Genomic DNA, 26,256 nt, shown 5'->3' on the forward strand with positions numbered 1-26,256 from the left:
TTCGGGAGAGAAGGCCAAAACCCAGTAAATCTATAGACCAAAGCGTTCTGTTGATAGAAATCAACATTCTCCATAACCTCCTAGCCACAGACCACAACAAGAGAGGTCTTGGCACAAGGAAGAGGACGAACCCCCCTTAAAAGGTTGGGTAGCAGATTTAGCCACACAGGCAAAGCTACTCTTTCCAGCAAAGGGTTTGGACAGAGCATCATCACCCCGAGCATCACCAGTGACAACAAAAAGGGCATCCAAATCCAAAACTGGGTCAGACACACCAGCCGTGGGGGACCCAACACGAAAACCTCGCGCAGAGGGCGTGGGTGAAGATGAAAAAGAGCCTCCATCAACAACCAAATGTTGTACAGGAGGAGGGAGAACAAAGTCATGAGGTTGAAAGCACCGACAAGAGGAAGGCTCGACAAGTCCGAGGACCCAACCAAAGCCCCACCTGGCAGAGACCGTCCAAGCGCAGAGGCCAACAAAGCAGGGGAAGGAACCGATAGAGCCACAAGAGCATCAACAGGAGGGGAGGCAGGAGGCACAGGCGAGAGCAAAGGCAAGTCACATGAAGCAAAGGAGCACCAACCGCTAGAGAGAGTGGGAGCGTCCATTTCAAAATTTTGGGTTTTAGATTTGTTAATACAAGACAATGTAAAAATTACACACACATGTACATGTTTGTGTACATGTATATGCATGTATATATGTGAGCATGTACACGCACATATATACACGTATATGTGTGTGTCTATGTGCGTACGTGCACATGCATATGCATGTGCATGCATGCAACCTAGAAGCATAAATTAAGATTAAAATATCACATGACATCATATAAACAACAAAGCTACCATAAACTTGTAATCATAGCATCATATACTCCAAACTCAATATCAAAATAATAATAATGAACCAAAACCAAAACTAGACCTAGCCCAAGACCAAGTTCGAACCAGACTAGTACCTAGCTTACCAGGGAGAGAACCTTACAACATAGTATTTAAACATTCTTCCTGTCTTTCCAAATTACAATTGATTCTTTGTTTTATTTTTCAAGCAGAAAATAGTTGTGACTTTTCTATTGCACGTATAGAAGTCTAATTTTAACACGCATATCGTATCACCCTTTAGAAAAAAAAAACATATGTTGATAATTTAAAATCTGTTTTTTTAAGTAATTTTACAACAAGATCACTCTTTTAGTTTTCTATAAATTCTAAGTCAACTTCAAAATTAGTATCGCACAAAGATGTCTTAGAGCCTAGAACACACTTGTCAAATAACTCATTTCATGTTTGATATATAATGCTTGGTCATATGAGCATACTTGATTAAGTAAGGATTAAAGAGTTGGCACAAGGACCAATTCAACTACTAAAATAGTAGAAAGTGGGCTTTTGACAAGCTACAACTTATCTTCTCACTATTCAGTCCCTTGAATTGTTGATATCCTATGGTCATTATAATGACCAAGTACTAGAATGATTGTCTTTTTTTGTTTTTTTTCAATCACATTGTTTGTAATTTAAATGTTGAAAACCTTGATGCAATATTTAGACTCCAACCCTATGAAGAGAATCAATTGATTGATTTACAAGAATGTGAGCTTTAGTGGGAAAATAATGTACAAAATCATCAAAGAGAGATTGCACAAAAATGGCTTGAAGAACATAAAGGACTACTCGTTTGTTGAAGATGCTATACCATATTGTTTTAGGTCAAAGCTTAGCCTTATGATTATCGTTCTCTGTAAGTAGAAGCAAGGACTTTCGAGAACTAGAGGTTTTACATTATCAACCTTCTTAAATAAGGAAAGGAACACATTGATTGAAATCATCTTATTAACAACATTCATTCTTAGCTGATAAATCTAACACTAAAATTTCTATATGGTGCCATATATAATCTAATATTTAATGCAAACTAATTATTTTAGATGGTTAGAAAAAGTACAAACAAGATGATATTTCTTGTAACATCCACAACTAGATTATAAAGAAGAGTTGAAGCACTTTAAGGGAGTTGATATTTTTACCATGATTTTTCTCTTGAATTAATTTTTTTAATGCGGTGGACAAGCTTCCATTGTGCCCAATTGAACAAATCCTATTGATGGAGTATTGTAGGTAGCTGTTAATCATTCTACAATTTGCAAGAAGAAACACAAACTAGGTGCTAAGTTTTTTGATATATATTGGGCAATACAAATGCATGAATATCATAGATATAGAGAAGCATGGGCGCAAATTTATGTAGTTTTAACATTAAATTTTATTCCAAAGATAAAATGGTTAAGAGAAAAAAAAGAGTTGCACATGTGCCTAATATTGAGAATTTTGGGCAAACAGCCTTAAAAAATATGAAGCTCATAGAATGACCTTAGATCAACTAATGGAATTCACATCTGAGAAAGTACGAAAAGATTTGTTGGAATTATATCAAAACATCGTCACTAGTGAATTGGTCAGTTAAGGATGTAATTACCAAGGATTGGATGAATAAGGTAGTGATGGATGGATCTAGATAATTCTTGGATACTAAGTTATTTAAACCAGAAAAAATAGGTTCAGACAACTACATGCAAGTATAGAGCCAGCTCCTATTATGAGGGGGGTAGCTATTAGTATTGGAGATCAGAAGAGAAAGCTGAAAGCTGAAAGTGAACATGAAGGAATTTAAGGCTAAAAAATTGAAACAAGTTACTAAACGAAAGGTGAAGTCTCATTTATTTATTTATGTAAGCAGTTCTCTAATTTTTGAAGCAACGGTAGTTACTCGACTCTAATTCCTATTCATCCAGAGGAAGTTCTTTAAGTTCTCAAATCTCCTATTCTTACACTTCCTATTCCACCAACTTAGCCTAGTAAAGAAATTGCAACCATGGAGGTAAAGGTTCCAAGGCCAAGTACAAGTAATGTAGAATGGATTAAAAAAACTTTTAACAAGGGGAGAGTGATGGCTGCACAACCAAATAACTGAGTGTAGTTTCTAGCCTAATCATTGAGGAAAAGACAAATGAGATCAAAATACAATATAAAAATAATAATGAGGAAGGGCACACTACTGTTATAACTACCATTCCTTCCATAACTAAAAACATCCAAGATTTATTGGTTATAGGTATAATATGAAAATTGAGAGCATATATGCTTATCTTGTGAACCCACTGTCAAATCCAGGAAAAAGTTCACTATCGAGATCATATGAGGGACCCCAAAAGCAACAGTAAGTACACACAATGTCTAAGTACAATAAGTCATTTTTCCAAACCCTTCCTATAAGTGTGGTCAAGAGCTATCATTAATAGCTATGCAATTGTGGCCATTTGTAGCTTTATCATTTAATTTCAATTTCAACACATCAGGCTGTAATGGAGGTTAAGAATGGAGTACAGCTACAATGATAACTGGGATTCAAATATCTTTAGAAACCTATGGGTAAGCTCCAAGTATGAGAAAGGTTCAAAGTATCAATCCAAACCCAGTGAAGTGCACATATTCCATGCCTAATGAATGAACCTTTGTTTGTGACTTCCGTATCTCTCAAAGAAGCATGGCTCTATTTTCCTATAACAAGGTACTGTTATATTGGTGACTTATACAAACATCGCAATAACCATTGAGGCCGGATACTTGATCTTTGTATGGTTCCACCACTTGTTGGTCACAAAGTGTGCATCCCCCATTTGTTACCTACGTATTTCTCAAATGAGAGTGGCTCAATTTTGCTATAGCAATGTATTATTAAAAGAGTAATTTAAATGGATGTCACCCTAAATATTAAGTATGGTCCTTGGTCTTCCTATGGTGCAGCCATTTCTTGGTTACAAGTGCATGCCAGCCTAGTTTGGTGTTTAAAGTTTATATATGCAAGAGGTGAAAAATGCATTCAACTTCAAGACACAAATCAAATAAAATCAGATCATCCAGTACGGTAACATCACCCTCATAAGCAAAATTTGATACCTATAACTCTTGTAATTTTTTCAGACATCAATCTACAGACAATTAATGCTTTTCTTACCAAACATTGCCTTGGTATGCTAAGAATTCAAAATAGTCCAACTTCAAAAGCTTTCAGAAGACTTCCTATACAATAATTGAATTTGAGCTAGCATGCTGTGCTGTGGACGATACTCCACAACTCCAAAATCTACTCACTGCTAAATACCCTAAATCAGAACTCACTTCAATCTCAGACTTAGCAAAAGCAATGAATGTGGATTGATCAAGTTTATGTAATTTATGATGGAACTTTCTGATGTTCCAGATCAACCAGAGGCAGTGGATGCTTGTTCCCTAATACTGATGGAGTTTGCAAATGCGTGCCAGCCCAAGAAATAGGGCAATACATACTGCAAATACAAAGCACCGTAATTAGAACTACAATCACTAAGTTATTTGCAGGATTGAGATTGTCGTTAAACATCTTCATAATCTTTAACATGATCTAAAGAAAAGAGACTAAGTGTTTCAAAAAGCAACACAGACATACATTGAACGCGGACCGCATCAATGTAAATTCAGCTTTTGTAATGGGCATATTGAACTGCTCCTCAATTTGCGCAATCTTGTTAGAAACCTCTGCAAAATGGATATGTATATTCAAATTTTGCATTAAAATATTAGCATCAACATATACATTACCCTCCCCAGAAAAATATGGAATTGAACAGCACTCAGTTCACATCTCATGATAAAAGATATAAGAAGTCACCTAAATTGATAAAAGAACTCATTCTTGTCCAAACATAGATATAATTTTATAAATACCCAGTTAAACTAAATACTCTCATCAAATCATACTCTGTAAGATCCGATCATTAGGAATGAAACTCAGGTAACATAAGAAAAGGTACCATTCATAATGTTCATTTAATTGGTTTATATCAGTGGAGTGTATTCAAATCAATAAAAATGTCATGGATAAAAAAGAAAAAGATCCTAATTGCAGTCAAGTCCTGGGAAGAGCTATCTAGCATGGCCAGTAAGCATTGTTACCAGGGAATTCTCATTAATAAGAGGGACCCTCTTCTAATGTGCATAACACCCCTCCTGTTAAGTGTATCTAAAATTTGAATATAATGTAGTCATACCCTTTATCATATACTCTTGAACCCCATTAGAAAATGGTTTTCCCATCTTTATCCTTGAACGCCATATCCCTTGAAACCCATTAGAAAATGGCTTTCCCATCTTTATCCAAAACAATCATTTCAATACAATCCAATGTAATTTCATAAGCAGAAATCAAATCCGAATTGTAGAGCATAGAAAGTTATGAATTCCAAAGTGGAGGAGGTGAATCTTAAGAAAAAAAAATTAGTAGTGAAGATGTCATTTCCAGGCCTGAAACGACAACTTTTCAGGGCTTAAAATTGTTTTTCCAATTCGTGGAAGGGCAAAGTAATGGGGAGCCAGGTCATTCACACACAGATCAGATCTAAAATCATGTGTTTCCAGACATAAAAAAATTCTATAAGTAAATATTGCTGTGAATTGATGATATTCTGGGTGTACTTTCACACATGTTTGTCCATACCATGAGTTAAGAATGCAAGATTCTAATGTTCATTTTCATATCCATTCCTTGCATTTTACTAACTTAGACTTTCATTCGTTATCATGTTTCAGGATGTTTTCTCTTTCTTGCAGGAATGATCACACAAAATGAAGAAGAGGAACATCATAACATGATGCAAGAATCAACAATGCAATGAGGAGGTCGAGACTCACAAGCATGAATGAAGAATGCAAGATGGAGAAGAAAGAAAAAATGTGAAGACAAGATTAAGCTCAAGACATGAAGAAGACCTCACAATGATAATGAGGGGGAAATGTTCTAACAATCTTGAATTTCCTCCGGAAATCCAAGATCAAGGTCAGTAAAACAAGAGAAGGGCATTATGCACAAGTAACAAGTGCACATGGAAGACAAAGCTATGACTACACATGAGGATCAAACCTTGACATCATGAAGATGGCAACAGAAGAAGATGAATATCAGTGAATGCATCTCTTGAGCAGATAGTTCCAAAAAAGTTAATCAAATCTAGAGGCTTGATCATGATACTGCAATTTGGGAATATGTCCCATGTTCATCACATCGGACTTGATAATGTCGAGTATCAAGAGATATTGCTCAAGGTGGGACACTTCTTTGTGATGATCTACAAGTTGTGCATGTTGAGTTGGCATCCAGTCATCATCAACCTAATCAAGTTATGACACATCAACTTGTCCAAATTCATTGAACCTAACTTATTCCAAAATGACAACTATACATGTGAGGGGCACAAACTTCAATATAACAACTCTTATTTTCTCATTGGTCCAAATTCAATGGATGTCATGTATTCAGAATGTTGTAATGATCTCATTGGTCAGAGGGATTTAATTGTAACTAACTCTAATTAGGGTTTTATTATTACATCTTGGTTGTTAATTTAAGAATCAATCAGAGTCATTCATTTGTAATGGAAGAGCTATAAAAGGACTAGCCTTCCCATTTGTAAAGGTTAATAGTTGATCAATAGACAGTAGACAGTTGATGACTAGAAGTAGAGTAGGAGGAAAGAAGAAATTGTTGCCAAGACTACGTCAACATCAATACAAAATCAAACAACATATTTTGCCTATCACTAGTACTCTTATATGTGACATACTTTTGGTATTTCACTTCAAAACATCATTAGCTTGTGTTGCTTTGGGAGCATATGCACCTTGCTGGTGGGAAGGTGTGGCTGTCACTCATAGCACAGCTGCAATAGAGATAAAAGCATAGGGATTAGTCGCAGATAGGATCATAATATGGCAGAGCTAGGAGCATGATGATTGATCACAGGTGGGATCATAATAACAGAAGAGCTGGGAACATGGTGATTGGCTAAAGGTCAGATCATAGCTACAACAAATATGGGGGAATGGTACTTGACTGTGGACATGATAATAGCTATAGCACAGCTAAGAGTATGATGATTCGCCACGGGTCAGATCATGGCTACAAGAGAGCATAGTAATTGTAATTGGATCAGATCATGGTTGGCTTGAATATTTTCACTCTTCATCATTTGGACTGGGAAAGATACCAATAAGGAAAAATGTTGGTAATGTCACCTTTCTATTGGATATCTTTCATTCCGATCTTTCTAAAAAGGGAGACAATTGGGTTGCCATATTCTCAAGGCCCTATAAGTAGTGATTAGTGGGAGGATATTAGAGTGCATGTAAATCCCTCTAAGCAGAGCCAGCTTAAACCTAGGCAGAATGACCAAGAATAAACTAATCTTGTAGTCTAAGAAAAAAAAATTAATAGACTTAATTGCATCACAAGGTTGAGAATACAATGAACTTACAAAAATAAGGAAATAATATACACAATAGCATTCATCACTTCATCATTCAGAGTTCAATTTATAGACAATAACTCTTTATCTTAATTTGTGACTTTCCCTAACCTGTACAATATGGCATGTCTTCACTCTTCACAACTGTTGCAAATTGGCTCAACCTATCTATTTCATATTAAAATTATTTATTTCTTCCTACAGATTCGTCCTTCTATCATGTAGGAATTGCAATCTTTAAACTTGAAACATTTGAAGTAATTTCATCAAAGACTTCACAAAGACTGTTCCATGACATATGTGCAGCTACTCACTAGCCCCTAACATCAGGCCCTTTGTTGTCCATAATTTATGGAGTATGCAAGCATGAAAATCAGCATGTAGAGTCTTATGTAGGTCAACTCATCTGACACATCATTAATTATATGACCATTTAAGCACCCATTTTTCATGCTTTGTTTAATGGCAAAGTCGGAGTTTCAAATCTTCTACAATACCCAAAAAAAAATTATGACTATTTAAGCATCCATTTTTCATACAGTTGTATTCTATTCTCTTATTGAATCTATCGTTGAAAATTGGAAGATTCCTAAATCATTTCTGTGTTTGTGTTTTGCATAGCATGTTGTAAATATTTTCTTTTCATTACATATGGAATACTACACTTAAAAACGTAAATGAAACACATTATTGGCAGTTTTAAAGATCTGCTTTATGCCTTCTTTTGTAAAATGCTTGTATGGTTAATTGAATCTTGAAGCTATTTTCTAGAAAAAGCAAGAAATATCACCTGGTTAGGATGAATAACTAGACCACGTGACATAAAGGATCAAGAATATTAAATATATAATCAATCAAACAAATATTAAATCCAGTGAAGTGAGCTAAATTTAGCTGCAGACCAGAGGGAAAATATTTAGACATTAAGAATATTCCCAACGTATGTGTAAGCTTTTCATTGGATCTTTTCCAATTTGTCCAGAAATCCGTTTTGCAGCTCAACATAATCCCATTAACATTTTAAAACTTTCAGTTTAATAACTTGTAGATTCCAGATGGAGGCTATCATATCCTCTGAAAAAGGTCCACGCTCATTTATGTTATGGAGTTGTCATTTAAAACCTATTTATAATTTTATTCTCAGTTCATGTGAAAATAATTGAAGAAAAATACCTTAAATCAAACGGTCCTTCAGCTCATTTCACCACATGCTGATACAAAACTGTCACTGAAATCGAGTATATGGAGCAAGTATTGTCATATAATGAAAAAGATTTGTTTTATAAGACATTTAGAGATTATTATGGCTGCCTGCTAGAGAATTGAGGATGCGATATTTTGATAAAATAATAAGATCTGCTTTCTGAGAAGCCATTATAAACCCAATTTGATGCCAAACTCACAGCCATTGTTTTAGTACTGCAGTAAAATGGTCTCATCGGTTTCTTAAATCTTTTCAATATACAAGAGAGAAGAAGAGTATCAATTTGCATACTTTTTATAGGCCATCACAGTTCATACATGGGAAAGAAATCCTAATGCTAAAAATTAGCAGCAAAAAGCTCCATCTAGCTTATGCAGGCCAATTTGGAGGAATGGCAATTCCAAAAAAAAAACGTTTTTGCATACACAATGTTAGAAAATATGAGTTAGTGCTCCATGTATATGGGTAAATAATAATTATTCATTATCATGTAAATGTTAGTATTTAGAAATATTATTGTTATATTAACAATAATATATATTATGGTTTGGAATTGTTTTAACAACTCATATGATTTGAGTTGTGTATTGTTACGTGAGTAACAATCGCAACTAAATAGGGATTTGTGGAGATGATCTCTCCTTGAATATAGAGTAGACTCTCCTATATATATGTAAGTTGTATTGATTGAATGGGAAGAACAAATTATATAATCAGCGAATTTCCTATCTCTGCAATCAGCAAATAACCGAGGGTTCCTGAATCTGTCAAAAGGCTGGCGAACTTGTATTCCAAGCTGAGCGAACATCCTTCAGTGCTGCCGAATGAAGTTACAGTGACAGCGATCTGCATTTGAAGGATTGTCAAGGTCATAGCATTTCAGATAAGTCTGCCCTAGCATGGGAATGTTGTAATTGTGCTACTGTGTTTGATTTAATATAAACTGAGATAATTGTTGCTGGGTTTTTCACCTCCAAGAGGGAGGTTTTCCCAGGGTACTACTGTGTTATGTGTATTGCATTTATTGTTTTATGTTCTTTGTTATCAGTCTGATCATAAAATCAACAGATTTGTGGAGATAATCTCTCCTTGAATATAAGAGTAGACTCTCCTATATATATGTAAGTTGTATTACTATTGATTGAATGGGAAGAACACATTATATTGTTTTTAATTGTTTTGCCTTCTTTATCTCTGCCATGTTTGCAATATGGTATCAGAGCGAGTGTAGAAGAATATTGTGCAGATTTGTTGCCAGGGGTCGATCTGTTATTATCTTCTAACGCAAAGCATTTAGCATTGGTGGAGTCTCACCTCCTTCAGAGGTTGTATTGACCCACGATTCTGAAACACCCGTATTGAAAATGGGTTGGTCGTGTATCTTTCCTTGGATGTAGAAGTCTGCATCAAGCTCCTCATTATTTTTTGATGCCATGGATTCCATCAATTACTAATGCGGCAATCTCTTTCGGTGAAGGCCTGGTGGTTGAGGTTACAGATTCTATTTCACCTCGTATTGGGCCGTGTTCATTCCTGCTCCATCAACGTTGCTTGTAATTGGAGGGCAATTTATCTGTAATGTCCCCTACCTGATTTCTTAGGTTTTTTTGTCAAATTTATTATGATCCAGGCTGTAAGAGACTTCTTTCTATCTATAACATGTTTACAATTCACAAATGTATGTAAGGAATATGATCTGCAAATATGTATAGTATCAATACTCTTAGTTTAATGACTTATACAATGGAGAGATCTGTGATCTTGATATCGATGAAGGTTAATCTGTATGTGATGTCCCCATCCAAATCACATGGCACAAAGACCATTGTTTATAATTTATGGCTTAATGATGATGATAAAATGGAACAGGTCTGGACTCTAAAGAAAGATACATAATATGCATCACTATGCAGCGATTCTTTCTAAGATAATGTGCTAGCGACTCCATAAGAAACAATAATTAATCACAAGGAGTTTAGAAGCAATTCCAAGAAGACGACGATAAAATTGGTATCTCCCACTTTACCAAGCCAATGGAACAAAGACCACCAACTAGCAATAAACGACGTCAAATATTGGATGGATAGGTCAACTGAATTAATATGTTTAGAATCTTATCAGCGACCTATATTACTAAGTAATATCGCCATGGTTTGTTGAATATATTAAATGGGTTGTTATGAAGTATTATGAATTGTTTATTTGGAGGGGCATCACCCTTCAAGGAGATGTATCTCTCCATTAGATAGATGTAAATATAAATTAGAATGAGAATCGTGAGAGAATGGGGGGCAGAACTATTATGAAGTCACAGGCAGTAACATCATTGTTCTTAGGACATTACATCCAGATTTGGCATCGCTCAAGGAGCCTGAGATAGCTGACCAAGAAGGAGATTTCATGAACCGACCTACCATTCATTAAACAAATATATCAGTTGACTAAAGAAAGGTTGATTTCACAAACCATAGACATGCAGCGACATACTGTAAACAACGATTATAACATGTTGATGCAGCGGTCTGTATAATTAAAGCCAATATGACTTCATAAATAATACATACATTTCAGACTGAATGTTATATATTAGCGAGCATGAGGTGATAAAGGACGATCAGCAGCATTGAAATATTGACAAGTCAGCAGATTAAAATGTATGGTTAGAACACTTCCAAGAGACCAGTGACCCGTATACATAACAGTGAAAAATACGATGCATACAGCAAGGAAGCAACAATACGTAATACGTAGTAATTACTCATATGGTGTCAATATGTTGATATGATAATAGTGAAAAGAATAGAACGACTAAGCCTAAAGAAGTTACCAGATACAAATAAACATCATAATCACAGAAGAGGATCAATTATTAATACTCGATGAAAAAAAAAGTCCGATCACCCTATGTGATGATATACAACAGCTAGACTTCAGATCAACGACTATAAGGATTAATGTAGATGCAGCAATTAAAAGGAGTACAAAGAACCAAAGTAAGCACTTTAATAGTCAACAATTTATTAAGGAAAAGAAATACATATAAGTGAGTTGAATAAAGACATATGACAAAGATTAATTAAAAGTATTAAGGGAAAGGCACGTTAGATTGAAAAGTCACAATCTTTCTATGAAAGGTTATATGAAGGATATAGAAGGAGAGAATTAGGAATACTATCTGATCGGACATGGATATCAGAATTACAGTAAGGGGATTTTTAATGGAAAATTCAGTTTATTCATAAGAGAATAAGCTTGTCAAAGTGCTTTGTGGGCTCCACACAATACTTATTCAGAGTCCTATAATAAAAGAATCCTAAAACAGTGTTTGCAGTAATTAGGAAAGGTTTGGAAATTTCACCATTATTATTATGTTTTTAGCAACAGCTCCACTATAGGGAATGGGACCCACTGGGAAGACTTCGGAATATTGGTTGTGGTTTTTATTTCAACCTCACCTAAGCCCTGCAGATTATTGATTGTGATTTGAACAGTCAGCATTACCAACAGGCCAAGGATGGTCTAAGAGGAGTCAACAACATGTTGAAGATTGAAGATTTTTGTTTGGGAAAATTATTTGTGTTTTTTCCCATTCGCTACTAATCGTGGGATGTCAATCGGATAAAAGCTGCAGTAAAACATGATCAACAACAAGAGTCAACACATGGTTTAGAGGGGATGTTGGAAACTTATCAAGATAAGTTCTATTTTCCAAAAACTATCCTTAGCATTATGAGTTAAATATTATAGTAAAGTGTCTTTAGAATTAATGAAATTATATGTATAAATGTATTGCAATTCTCACATTAAGTTAGAAATGTTCTTTCAGGTCTAAATCAAGGTGAGTCCTGAATGGGGACATCACACTGTAAGGATTATATTCGGATATGATTCTCAAGTTTGATGATGGTATTTCTATATGATGGGGATTATCTTTGATCAAAGAAATATTGACTATATAAACCAAAGTTTTAAAACTCGGACTTGCCACGGACTCGGCAAACCAAAAATTTGGACTCGGACTCGGACTCATAAAAGACTCAGCAAGGACTCGGCAAAAAAAAACATAAAGAAATTAATGCATTTGGAGAACATAAGAGCCATAATTGAAACATTACACATGTCATATGATCTACAAACACGCAATATTTGAAATTTCATCATTCATACTCATAGTTTCAACTCTAAAATGTATAATAGCAGCATAAGTTTATAAATGTCCACAAAATTACATATAATGATATGTCCAACTCCAAATGTGAAAAACAACAATGAACAAACCAAAGAGAAGACTACATCTTCCTCTTTGTATTTCTCCTAATATAGTTGATTTTATCTTCTTCCCTCTCCTCCTTCAAACCCTACAAACCTGCTATAACCAATCAAAAATGCCAAATGAGTTGAAAAAATTAAAAAAAACTGAGTTTTATTGGTTTTAGGGCGTGTAAACTGGGCCGCACAAGTCCTTGCGAAAGACTCGCGAGTCCGAGCAAAAGACACGTGTGAGTCCTTGCGAAAGACTCACGAGTCTAAGCAAAGGACTCGCCTCGCGAGTCCTTGGTGAGTCGACTCGCGAGTCCGTGGCGAGTCCACGAGTCTTAAAACTATGATATAAACCTTATATCTGCAAGGCTTAAGACAATATGTGCAAGATAATTACAAATAGATATCGGTTTGTAATTATAGGGCGATCGTTTAATATTAAAGCAATCTGAATATGAGAATGTATGTTGATCTTGAATATAGGGGTCTTTCAAGTGTCGAAACTTATTGTTTGACTTATAAGAAGTATCCGATCAAATCTGTATTCTTCTTGCTTATGCGATGTTCTTGTGATGCCGTTTGCACCAAGTTTTGGCCTTAATATTAGAATAAAATCTTCACTCCCTGATTTTGAATCTTGTTCCTTGTCCAACCCTTTTTGCATGCCGAAACAATGCGCAATCTGAGGGATCCCAAACTGGGTAGGAAATAAGCAATAAACTCCTTCGATGCTGCTGGAATTTATTTGAACTACTTCTTATATGTGGGAATGGTTGCCTCAAAAAGGACGTGTCTTTCCTTAATCATATCTCCTTATGATTAGTTGCACTTAAGGTAGTTTGATTCTTTTTATGCTAATCACACCGTAGTGATCAGTCTTATTCACTAGTAGACCAATATCAATTAGTGTATAATCGGTAGCTTGGTATCCTTGTCTTACCCGACATTACTAGCTAGTTGTCTTAATGACTCTTTCGACTTGTTATTTCTCATTCTTATTATGGTCAATAACATATAAGAATTGTTGTTAATCATCACTCCAATCTATTTATCAACCTTGGTTTAAGCCCCTTCCTCCTTTCATGTTATTGTCCCCTTATGCATATCACCATATGGTGACTCAGTAGTATGAATCGCATCACTTGATATTATAATCATTGTTATTATTCACTCAACTCGTGCCTTCCATAGTACACTCTATCAATACTGCACACCAATGATAACAATTATCATGATCACTGCCTTAACATTGATTTATTCTATTTTCTCCATTTACGGTATTAACACGGTTGACCAATCTTCCATCTTCATTGGTTGATAAATCGTTGGCCCCTTCCGAAGCTTCTATTCCACCGCTATCAATGAGACTTACAAAATTGATGCAAGGTTAATGTTGGGGATATTACAATGTAAGGGTGTGTAAAAGCATCTTGTAAGAGCAATTATGTAAAAACATTATAATAAATAATTGTAAATAATTCTATTAAAAATTAATATGTAATGCACATATTAATAATACCATATTATTAATAATATTTGTGGATAATTCTTTAATGTGAATGTCAACCTTTATAAGGTTCATCACATTAATAATAAATATTAATGAATATTAATCTTTAATAATAAATATTAACGAATATTAATTAGAAAATAATCTTTTGTTGATAATTATCATATTGATTAATTACTTTATTCAAGTTATATATAACGATCAAGGAGGGAGCATGACATTATTGTCATTCACCTCTAGGAGAATATGTGGTTGAAGAGCCCATAAAGAATAGCATTGCCTTGCACAAAGCCTGTGATTTGATCAGGTGTTTGAGGCGTGCTACCTTAGGTCCGTGCCTTCAAATCTCTGTGGATCATTCATTGCTAGTTGTTTAGGACTTCGATCAAATCTTGCATTGAATGACATGTACATGGTTGGCCTTGTGATTAGCGGGCAACATTTGATGAATGTTTCATCTCTTATTCCGGCTCGTTGTTAGATTTGATTGGCACAACTCATACTTATCCTTGATGAGTTTGATTTGTTGCGGGAATTGACATCCTTGTCATTGGCATTTGATTGACATAAGTCATTCTATAGGGACCAATTTCATCGATGCAATGGAAGAGTAGAGTGGATCTGTGTCTCGATCTCGCATTGACCGTGATTCAGACTTCACTTCATTTCTCCAATGATTTGCATTCATTAATGGCTTTTGTTTTTGCACGGACAACAACTCGCGGCATTGATCAATTATTGGCGACCCGTTCATCCATGTACATCCCGCAAATCTTGTTTCTTGGTTGGGCATTACCATGTGATGTGATCACAAGGGACAAGTTGGCTTTATACCTTGATGTTAACTAGTTTATTGCAGGACATCCTTGGAATCATAAGGCAAGCTAGATTTTTATATGTAGAGAAAATTGTCTGGCAGATAAATTTGCTTTGCAGTGATCAGATCCTTGTTTTGAAGGACCATTGCTCTTATCTACATCGGCCACTGCACATTGATAGCTATGAGTATTTTTTCTTCTGGTCAACGTCACATTGAGTAGGATCTTTTTTCATGAGTTTCAATTGTTGTATGTTTGAATGTAGAAGTGTGAAAAATTATGAAAAATAAAATTGCCTCAATTGTTACTGGATGCATTATCACTTGTACGCAACATTCAACTTGAGGGTGGGTTTTATAAAATTGAGCTTCAAAGTCAATTTTGCTAAGTAGCAAATCATTGGAGGATGGAGGCAACGGAGGAAGGAGTACAATCAGCATCCTCTCGTCAGTCACCAATGATGGGGCCGCTTATCAACTTTGGTGACAAATGTACAATATACAATGTGTTTTCTTTCAGCTTTATAGTATGGTGTGTGAATGCTGAAAAATGATTGTATTGGAGAGCAGATGACTGTAGAGGTCCTCTAACTATGGTGATCCTCTGATTGTCGTACTTCATTGGAAGATGATCGCTCAATGAATACATTCATTGGCAATGGTGATCATGTGCAACAAGATCTAGACAGCAAGATTCAGACAGTAATATGCATCATGATATGATTTGCTTTTCAGTGTTCATGGTTGTGTGAAATAAGTGGAGATTTCACATTGTGGGGGGAAATAATAACCAATGTTCCATTCCCATTTCGTGCCAAAATGACTAAAGTCAAGGGTAGCTAACAGTGGCAGTGGTGGTTGTCTATGATGTTCGAAATCGAGTGGCAGTGATCAATAACAATGGCTACAATTAAGACCATTGTGTTCTTATGGAATGAAATGTGAAACCTTTTATAGTATGGGTTTTTCATATTTGTGATATGTATATTGATTTCTATATAACTTCCATGATGTACAAGCATAGTGGCGAACAAAAGCACCAGAGTAAGTCAGTTCATGGATCTTGAAAGGGTTTGTGGGAGGATCCAGAAAACCACATGAGGTTGACAGTTGATGGGTTCTTGTTCATATCAAGGTTTGTGGTAAGCCTGTTTAAAACCATTGAAGGAGACAGACTTTCTTTTGTATCAAGGTCATGAGCCACAAGAATGGGCATGCCACAAGGGTGAGCATACTGCAGAAGAGTGTGTGAATGTTTTTCTACCATGTTCACACTAAGGGGAGGAATGTTAGAAAATATGAGTTAGTGCTCCATGTATATGGGTAAATAATAATTGTAAATAATTATTATCATGTAAAAGTTAGTATTTAGTAATATTATTGTTATATTAACAGTAATATATATTATGGTTTGGAGTTGTTTTAACAACTCATATGATTTGAGTTGTGTATTGTTACGTGAAAAACAATCACAACTAAATAGGGATTTGTGGAGATAATCTCTCTTTGAATACAGGAGTAGACTATCCTATATATATGTAAGTTGTATTGATTGAATGGGAAGAACACATTATATTGTTTATAATTATTTTGCCTTATTTGTCTCTGCCCATATTTGCAATACACAATTGTGAATATTCTCTTTTTCATTAATAAAAAGCTAAGTTTACAATTCTGGTACAGATCCTAGCTTGGATTCATGGATATAGCCAAAAAAAAGTTTGGGTTAGGTTTGTTTTGGGTTCATCCATACAAAAAAATGTAAAAATCATAAATATGCAGCCTAAAAGCAGGAATTAAGATTAGAATACAACATAGCATCATATAAACAACAAAGCCATTTGAAACATAAATGATAAATGTTATAAACCTTCATTGTTCAAACTTCAAGTTCAATATGAAAATAATAATATAAAGTTAAATAATTAGTCTTCGACATCAAATGGATTTTCTAAATCATCAATATTATCATCATCATTGACATCAAATGATGTAGGAACATTTGAAGAACCACAAGCTGTACCACTCCCACTCGCACTAAAAGTGTGTGCTTGCTCTTCAACTCCTCAAATGCAATTTGTTGGAAAGTGGAAACATCCAAGTCAGCTCTACATTCCACAAATTCATGTCCCCTCTTGTTGTTTGTACAAAAGGATCGCAAGTTGGAATGCACATACATTGAGCGGACGAAAGAGTATGTGTTCTAATTCCTTTCAAATGTAGATGAACTAGCAACATATGAAGACAAAATAGAGAGATAAAGTTATATATTATAAAAAAATAATAATAAACTATAAATGAAACTTTAAAGATCAAAAAATAAAAATTCATTAAAAATGCAATAAAAATTTGATGGCAAGGGGTTGTAGGTGTTGGAATTGTTCCCATGGAAGTACCACCAGCTGTGAGCATCCTTCTTGAACTTATCATGAAAAGCCCCAATACTTTGACCATTTGAGTGTATAAAATCAATGAACTCACTCATGACTACATCTTGCAAATCAGAATCAAGGAAAAATCTACAAAATGCTGCCTTGTACCTTCAATGACTTTAAAATCTCTATATGGAGCAATCCTCATTGGTACAAAAAGAATCGCAGCACAATAGTATTTGGGACTCGATAAAGGCAAAAGGATTTAGTGAGTCAATCGCTGTGTTTCATCATTCTTCAATAATTGTGTGCACATATTTGAAAAAAGTTTCTTTGAGGGCTTGCTCTTTCACATTTACAATGGTCTTCATCTTCTCAATCACTGAGTTGATGCAATCATATATCTCTCCCAAGCAAGGTTTGTCCATGTCAATATAAAAGATCATACTCAAAACAGGAATGGTGAAACTAAGGAGATTGTTCACACAATTCCGCCAAAGAGACATTAAGATCATTTGCTTAATATTTGTTGCCCTCTCGGTATATTCTGCCTCCATAGAGTCCAGTTTTGGCTAATGAACATGCTAGAAAATGTCTCTCGAACTTTCACAAGTCGTATAAAAACGATTGTTTTGGACACAGACTAAAGAAAAATTAGAATACACAATCAAATTATGGCTTAACTAACTAAATTTTAAAAAAAAATCAAGTAACCAAAGTGAAATTAAAATATATAATTTTCTACTTATTCACTTTCCCTCAATATCTTCAATGTCGAAAATGATCTACATATGCCTTCTGACATTTAGTGGTTGGTGACGAACATTTGGATCTCCTTAAGCCTCTACATACAACTTTTTGAACTAATCAATTTTATTCTAATCTTTTATAGCATAAGATTGAGAGAGTGTACCACACAAAGTGTCCAAAAGATATGTGAATAGTGTTCCTCAACCAACAACTCAACAACTTTAGAATTATTTGCAATAAATGAGCCATCCTTCACCTAACCCCCACAATTCATGGCTCTCAAAATCATTGCCCCTTTAGTGGACACTACTATGACATTAACCGGGTTGAATTTTAGCATCCTTCCACCTATCAAAAACAATAAACACCCCTGTCCAAGCCCATAAATCCCTTTTGAGCTTAAATGAATATTTTATATGCTTGACCTCTATGTCTAATAAGGTGCCACACACTTTCTCATAACTTGAGCCCTTATACCTTTTTAGAGCCTCATTAATTTTTTTCATCATTTCTTGCCAATATGGTGAGTGAACATTAAAAGCCAACTCATTTGCATAAGTACATCTTGCTATGTGTTGATTGGCAATGTCTTGAGTCTCATTTTGAAATGCAATTTCTATAAGTGCCTTTGGTCTTTTGTTTGTAGTGGGTTCTTCACTTTCAAGACAGGCCAAAAATGGGTTGCTCTCTACCACAACATTGGGATTAGATGGAAGCCATAAGGAGCTTCATTTTCTTTGATCTTATTTTTGTTAAAAGATGACTTGCTCTACAACCTATTAGTTCATCTACATGCTCTTGCTCCATAATATATGTTATATCACTTACTCAATGGCACAAGTACACCATTCTTTCCAAGCAAGCTTTTATTTCTTGTCCACATATTCCACACAAACGGACTTTCACCTAACTAGATGAAATTGAATATCTAACATCACACACCTAGCAAATCCAGATACCCCGCCATCACCTAGAACCGACTGTTTCATATCAACCTATGTCACAAGGTTTGAGTTCAAGTTCATGTTCGGCAACACTAAAATTCAAATGAAATTCGATAAGGAGAAAAAATTTAAAAAAAAAGATTGTGATTAAATCCGTCGTCTAAATAAAAGTTATAAATCTACAAAAATAAAATAATATTATATTAAATTTGAATATTCAAAAACATTATAACTAAAATATGTTTAAAAAAAACTCAATGTTATTAATATATAAATAATAAACACATAATAATTAAAAATCTAATTTTAATATATTGAATAAAAAACAATTCCTCAATGATAAAAAAATAAAATATTGAGATATTAAATTTTATTTAGAAAACAAAAAATTTATCAAAAACAAAACCTAAAAATTGCAATCTAAATATTGAAGCCCTCGCTCACTCCCCTCTAGGCTTGAAATTTGAATTGAGCAATTATCGAGGTTAGAAACCAAAGAGCCCTAGGGGTCTTTTGAGGGGTGCCATTATTGTTGTCTCTTGTCTATTTTATGGTGGATTTGTTGGTCCTTGTCGCCTAGCTAGGTGTGGAGTGCTATTGTTGTAGTTGTCATATCCTTAACTGCAGTTATCACAAGTCTTTGAGCCATGTCATCCTTCATTCTAAAGGAAAATCTCTATTGATCCATTGTCTGGTGGGAGTGAGATAGTCGTGAGAGGTGCCAAGAGAGGACAAAGACTATTAAAAAATATTAGGGCAAATTTTGCATGAATGAGAAAGAATTTTTACGATTCCTTTGAAGTTTGCTGAGTTTTGAATTTCATAGACTTCCATAGAGAACTTGGATCTGCTTTGAATTTAGATTGGCTTGTGGAGCCAGAGCTAGCTGCAATTGTAATTCCTATGGCAAGAAATTTTATAAATAAGCATTCAAAACAAATAAAATATTAAAAATACAAAATATCATAGGAAACCTAGCTTTTTCAAAATTTTAAGCTTAGTGATACTTTCATAGAAAAACTAAAGAAAAACAAAGCAAAGAGTTTCTTTAGTGTTTATACAACATAAATGAAGGGGAAAAAATGACAAAACTTACCTCTTCCAGAAAATATTATTTTATGATCTTCTTGGCAATAGATGGACATTTGCAAATACTTAGGAAGGGTAATGTAGCCATTGTAGAACCTTCAAAGATCAATTTTCAACTCCCTTTGTTAAATCAACAAGGGGAAAATAAAAGTTTAGCCTTTTGGAATAGTATTTGTTTTTTGCCATAGCAATGAGCTAATACAAATTTGTCTTGGTGTTTGTAATGTTTTCGAAAATTTTAGGGTTTGAAATCTGTTTAACAATGTCAAGTTAAAGTGAAATTCCCTCAGATCCTTCCTGCGCTTGCACAGTTTCGTCCAAAATGAACCCACCCCATTCTACGACATCTTGTCCATACCCACAAGTAAATTGAACCACATCATGAATCCAATTTGAACCGCACTTGGATCGAACCAATCTACAAGTGGATCTGGTAACATAGATTAAAAGAAGAGAGCTTTCAAAGTGAATGTCCAAAAGTGCTCACTTTATGACTATACCCAAGTTAAAAACATTGAAATTTTCATTTTACTCTAAAAGGTGGTATATAAGAAAGTACTCACTAGGTATGAGGACCTACCACGTGCTAAGCTTACTTTGAAACCTAAGCATTGATAAGACCAGCTATTCATATGAACATCCTTTCAATTAAAAATGATACCAATCAATCAGTCCATGCGCCCCCCCCCAGTTCAACCAAAAGCACATATCTACTTCAGGCTTGAAAGTTGAAAATGTGGAAAAACTTACTTAATCTAATGAAATATCCTGAAGCATCTGAGGCATTTGGACGCGGTGTCAGCTGCAAGACTTTCTGTATTTTACCTGAACCACTGTGCATCATTCAAATACTGATGAAAATTATAACCTTGGAGATGAATAATCATGATTATAGGAGAGAATTAAACTAGATTTATGACAAACTAATGACCTGGAGGAAGCAAATTGAGAGAACATGGTTTGCAAGCTAGTAGTTATTTATGTATTCCCAGTTCATAAGGTACATCTTTTGATTCCAAAAGTCAAGACAGGATCCATAAATCTGATTAATATTTATTTCTGTAAAACCGGTTCATATGATATAGAATCTTTTAATTCCAAATGTCAAGACAGGATCCACAAGTCTTATTGGAGTTTCTTTACCTTTTACCCATCAAAGGGTCATGGAAGAATTCGCACGACTCATTTGGACTCAGACTTATTAAGCATCCAAGCTCAGTCACTGATAAAGCAAACATCTGCAAGATGGCAAGATCATATATGCAAAGATTGCCTTATGTCAATATCTAAAGAAAAAGCATTTACCCTTAACCTGTAGCATAACAAATTTCAAGATATCTCGGAAACATAAAAAAATAAAATCAGGGCCAAGCACAAAACTGCCAAATCAGAGGGTCCAAATGTTATTTAACAACTCTGATGTAAAAATTCTAAAACTAATAAAATTAGCAATACGTATGTTTAAGAATGAAGGACAAGTATTTCAACTAGAATATACAACTGTGTTAAAGGGAAGAAGTGGGATAAATCAAACTCTAAATGAAAACAGAAAAATTGCCCCAGACTACAATAAGCATAAGGAACCGTACCTGCTTCTTATTCCAATCATATTTTCGTTCTCCAACAGAATGAGCAAATTCAAGCATAAGAGTGCCTGCTCTTGAGATTTTAAGAGCCCCAGACTTTATGGTGCAGCAATAAAAAAACACAGAGAAACTCTATCAATTGTAAATTAAAAACTTTCAACCAAGAAAATAGCTGTTATAAATATTAAATTATAAAAACATGCTGAAATTTGTATGAAACAACCCACATCCCCTCCTGCATTCAAGGGACAGAACTCTGGTGCTACTGGCTCCATACGTAGTGCAGCTTTGCCCTTGTAAAATGTGTGATTAGCAAAAATTCGGCCAAGTTGTCCTGAGAAATGAGATTTATTTTTCAATTCACAATCATCCAATTCTGGACCACATCATAAAACTTACAGATCAGATAGAACTAATACTAAAGAAACAGCAACTAACTGAAAAAGGGAGAGGCTCACCAGAAGTGGAAATGCTCGGAACTGAAGAAATAGTACGTGGTTTTGAGAAGCTATCTTTAACCAACATTGGCATGTTGACCAACAGACCACTGAAAACACAAAGGAAAACATGAATATGTGCGACACAGAGGATGATTGCACGTGTTAGAGCAGAATAAATTGTCAGAAATATCTATTACACATGGAAACTCCTAATTATCAAGTCTGGACAATGGTCTCCTGGCTACAGGACACTCCAAAACTACGAATGTTATTTTATAAATGATACCAACATCAGTACCAGTTACTTGACCTGTTTGTGATGCATACATTTTTATACAGCACAATGCTCGTCTGTAACCAGATTTTTTCCATTCTAATAAATTATTAAAGGAACGGTTTTCCATCTGTTGATGCTGGTTTACTAAGATATCATTTCATTACCCTGTAATGAAAAGCAATTGTAGCAGAAGCATTTCAAAACACCCAATCAGATCAAATTTCAATTGCTGTGCTAATTAAAGATTTGAGATTTTCACAGGTGAACATAATAGTATATGTCTCGATACAACACTGTATCATTCCAATGTTTGAATATTGTTCAAGAACCCTCTTCAAGAAATTATAAGATCAACAATATGTTATTTTCAATTACACTTGGTCTTTCTTAAATACAAGATGTAATAAGTTCTACGGTTTTTAGAGGATAGTCAACCATTTAGAACTCATTGACGGAAAATTAAAAATAGGTTTATTTATTATTATGTGTAAGCCTAAGGTTAAGATTATGCATTAGGGACCTCTAAGAATCACCAACCATCTATATATAATCCCCATTAATATAGCTATCCTGTTACATTATTTCTATAGCTACTCAAAAGTGTAGTGTCTCTTCACATCTATGTTACCAGAAACGAGAAATGAGAAACGCAACGGCAACTGCAACGTGACGAGAAACGAAATTTTAAAAGGTTGCGTATAAGAAACGGATTTTATATATAAGTACGTATATATGTACAGATGTGTGTATAGATATATTTGTAAAATATAACAAAATTAATTTTAAAAATAAAGATTATAAAACACATCTCTATAAAAAATTTGAACATTCTTAAAAAATATTTGATTTCATTCTTTCATTTTAAAATAATTTGTATAAAACACTTCACACAATGAGTATAATAAAACCACCAGGAGAAAACTAAGTGTGTAATAGTTTAACTTGTCGTACAAAAATTGTAAATTAATGTAAACTCCAGCTCGGGCTTTATTGGCAGTTATAAACTCCAGCTTGAGCTTTATTGGCATTTATAAACTAATGTAAACTCCACCTCCAAGTTGGGGAAAAGATAAAAATGTCTAATCTTTTGTTTAAATTTTATCGGGAACTGCTGGAAAAACGAAAATCACCGCTTCAAAACGGCCGTCTGTAACAGGAAACCCGTTTTGGCCCTCGAAACGCGAAACAGAAGTCTCCCGTCGCGTTTCTAGTAAATAGGCTTCACATAATGATTCTCTCGAGCCAAAACTTTTGCATTAATCATGTAAATATCATATTGTATTGTGAGTGAATGTTCAGCCAACGCTGATCTTTCCATGATATCATGCTTTTTCTCTTGATCAAGTTCTGTGACTCTTGTATAGATGGGCCTACCCATTTCCCCATTGTGTGGTCTTCTATTAAGTATTCTATCCTATAGACTTCACCACTCTTTTTAGAGTCAAAATTGTCCTTTGCAGTTTGCACAGCCTAACTGTTTCTGCAGGATGTTCATAGGTAAGAAAAAGGCTTCTATAGCTTTTCATCTCAAGATTTTAGTGATTTTGTCTGTTGTTTTCTGTAAGTAGGGTAGAAAAGCCTTTTGTTTCCATTCTAAATAAACATCCTTATCATCTTTACTTTTAGGTTTCCGTTCCACCCTTGCATTTCAAACACCTTGTTAACTAGTTTTTGTTTGTATCCTTTCTCCTTTAACACCCTAGTAAGGTGTTCTTTTTCCACATAAAAATATTCTTCATCAGAGATCCTCAAGGCTGTAGTAGCTAGAGTAATTTAGACACCAGCTTTTTGTACAGGGCAATCCATGTATCTCTTCTTTCTATAAACTTGGTGTGAGGATGATACCACTTCTTTTTGACCCAGCAGACTCCAACGTGTTGGACCTAAAAGTGGAGAATATCATGCAAATTGTTGCAAGCAATGCTTCCAATTATGTTCATGTTAATAGATAGTCTTCCTAAGTATTTAGCAAAACAGAAGAATAAGAACAGCAAAAATAATTCCCTGATCCTGAGGACTGTGGGGGGAAGGCTGTGAGACAGCTGCTTAAAAAGTTATTTAAAAAAAAATTATAACAACACTAAAACAATAGAAAGAAGCTGAAATTATATCAACTGAAAGTGCTAAATTTTATCTGTAAGACTTTAAACAAAGTTAAATTCTTTCTTTCAGTTGCCTTGCTAAATTTTATCTGTAAAACTTCAAACAAACTAAACTCTTTGTAATGGGTGCAAAGATTTGCACTATATAAATAATTTTACTTGCAAATTAATATCAACAAGCTCAAAACATGGCCAATATTTCTATACATCAAAATTATTTCTTGTTTGCGCAGCATTCCTTGTCTATTTTTTTTGGCTTAGCACTTCTCTGTATGGTGAGTGGTAAGCTCGGCCTGCATTCTAATGCGGGATAAGTTTATGCTGCATACTTAAGACTCACAACTGTATCACACTTGAATTTACCCAAAATTTGTTAAACCACTCTTCTACAAAAGTGCCCTTCCTTGTCATTATACCAGAAGCACCCAGACTTTTTTCAACCATTCTTAACATTAGCTTTGAAAGAATTCTGGTGTGTTGCTACACTCCATGTGTCATTTTCCTTAGCACTGACAGTAACCAAGTTTTGCGGGTAGATGCAAATGAGACTTACAATGAATGAAGATTTTAACTAGAGGCATAAAATAACCAGAACCACCGGGATGTCAATGCGTCATACTTGGTGCATGGTACAACCCTAAGTACTATCTAAGTACATTACTGGTAAAAATAAGGGTAGTGATTAAAAATGATCCCAAGAGAAAAAAGATATAGATAAAATTCTAGAAATAAGAAGCAACATTTTGAAGCATATGAAAAAAAAAAAATTGACTAAGCGCCCTCCGCGTTTAGAATATCAAGAAGAGGTGTGTTGCAAAGCAAACATTGTCCTATTTGATTTGAATATCAAGGGAATTTTCTACCGCCTGAAAAATAAAAGCTCACCTACTAGAAAAATCAGATCCCATATGTCCCGACAAAGCTAATGTAATATTTTAGAGAATAATTTGTTCGAGCACTCACTAATGATCTCAATGTCCAGATTCAACATGCGAACAAGATTATTGAGATTTTGGCTCAGCATAAATTTGGGACAAATCAAATTTGCTGAAGTAAGAGATCAATTTTCACAACCCGCTAATGAGCACAACATATCATATTGAAAGGCAAAAAGGATGAACTACTACCATAGCAATCTTTCTATGTTACGTTCATTAGGTCTATAACTTGTAAAAAGTGGAGAAGAATATTATCATTTTGTTTGGATTTTACCCAAGCACAGATTACAGCAGTGGTAAAATATGCTCTAAAGCGAGGGCAATGGAAACCCATTTCATATAAATGGGTAATACATGGTCCATTACATGCAATGCTTATGGGGTGTTCATTGAGTGTAAATATTTACCTGGATGATGATGAAGACTCAACTGCAAGCTTGCAAAAGTGGTCAACTAGCTTGAGCGCCCGCACCATTTTCAAGCAAACTGAAGTATCAAGGCTTCAAACAGAAAATAGTTGTGCACGGCTATGCTCAAGTTCTGTGTTAACCGAGCGGCGAAGGAGGAGTGGGAAACGCGTTTGAAAGTCCCGGCGAGGTTGTGCGGGGAAACATGACTAATG

At 34.8% G+C, this 26,256-nt stretch overlaps 1 protein-coding gene across 2 annotated transcripts; it reads right to left on the reverse strand.

The window, feature by feature from the left end:
- Positions 1–3,948: 3,948 nt before the first annotated feature.
- LOC131036508 (single-stranded DNA-binding protein WHY1, chloroplastic) lies at positions 3,949–26,256 on the reverse strand. Of its 2 annotated transcripts, none has more exons than XM_057968412.2 (8): positions 26,042–26,256; positions 22,315–22,424; positions 22,105–22,211; positions 21,881–21,973; positions 21,435–21,529; positions 21,042–21,124; positions 4,495–4,583; positions 3,949–4,354 (listed from the first exon to the last, which is right to left on the reverse strand). In XM_057968412.2, exons 1-8 carry the CDS (start codon positions 26,107–26,109, stop codon positions 4,271–4,273), a joined length of 729 nt encoding a protein of 242 aa, XP_057824395.1. In that variant the 5' UTR covers positions 26,110–26,256; the 3' UTR covers positions 3,949–4,270. The 2 variants fall into 2 exon arrangements, with proteins under 2 accessions (XP_057824395.1, XP_057824396.1); XM_057968413.2 differs by having other exon boundaries at positions 22,336–22,424; positions 26,042–26,255.

The sequence above is a fragment of the Cryptomeria japonica genome, chromosome 5, assembly GCF_030272615.1.
Source record: "Cryptomeria japonica chromosome 5, Sugi_1.0, whole genome shotgun sequence".
In the NCBI taxonomy this organism is placed as follows: Eukaryota; Viridiplantae; Streptophyta; class Pinopsida; order Cupressales; family Cupressaceae; genus Cryptomeria; species Cryptomeria japonica.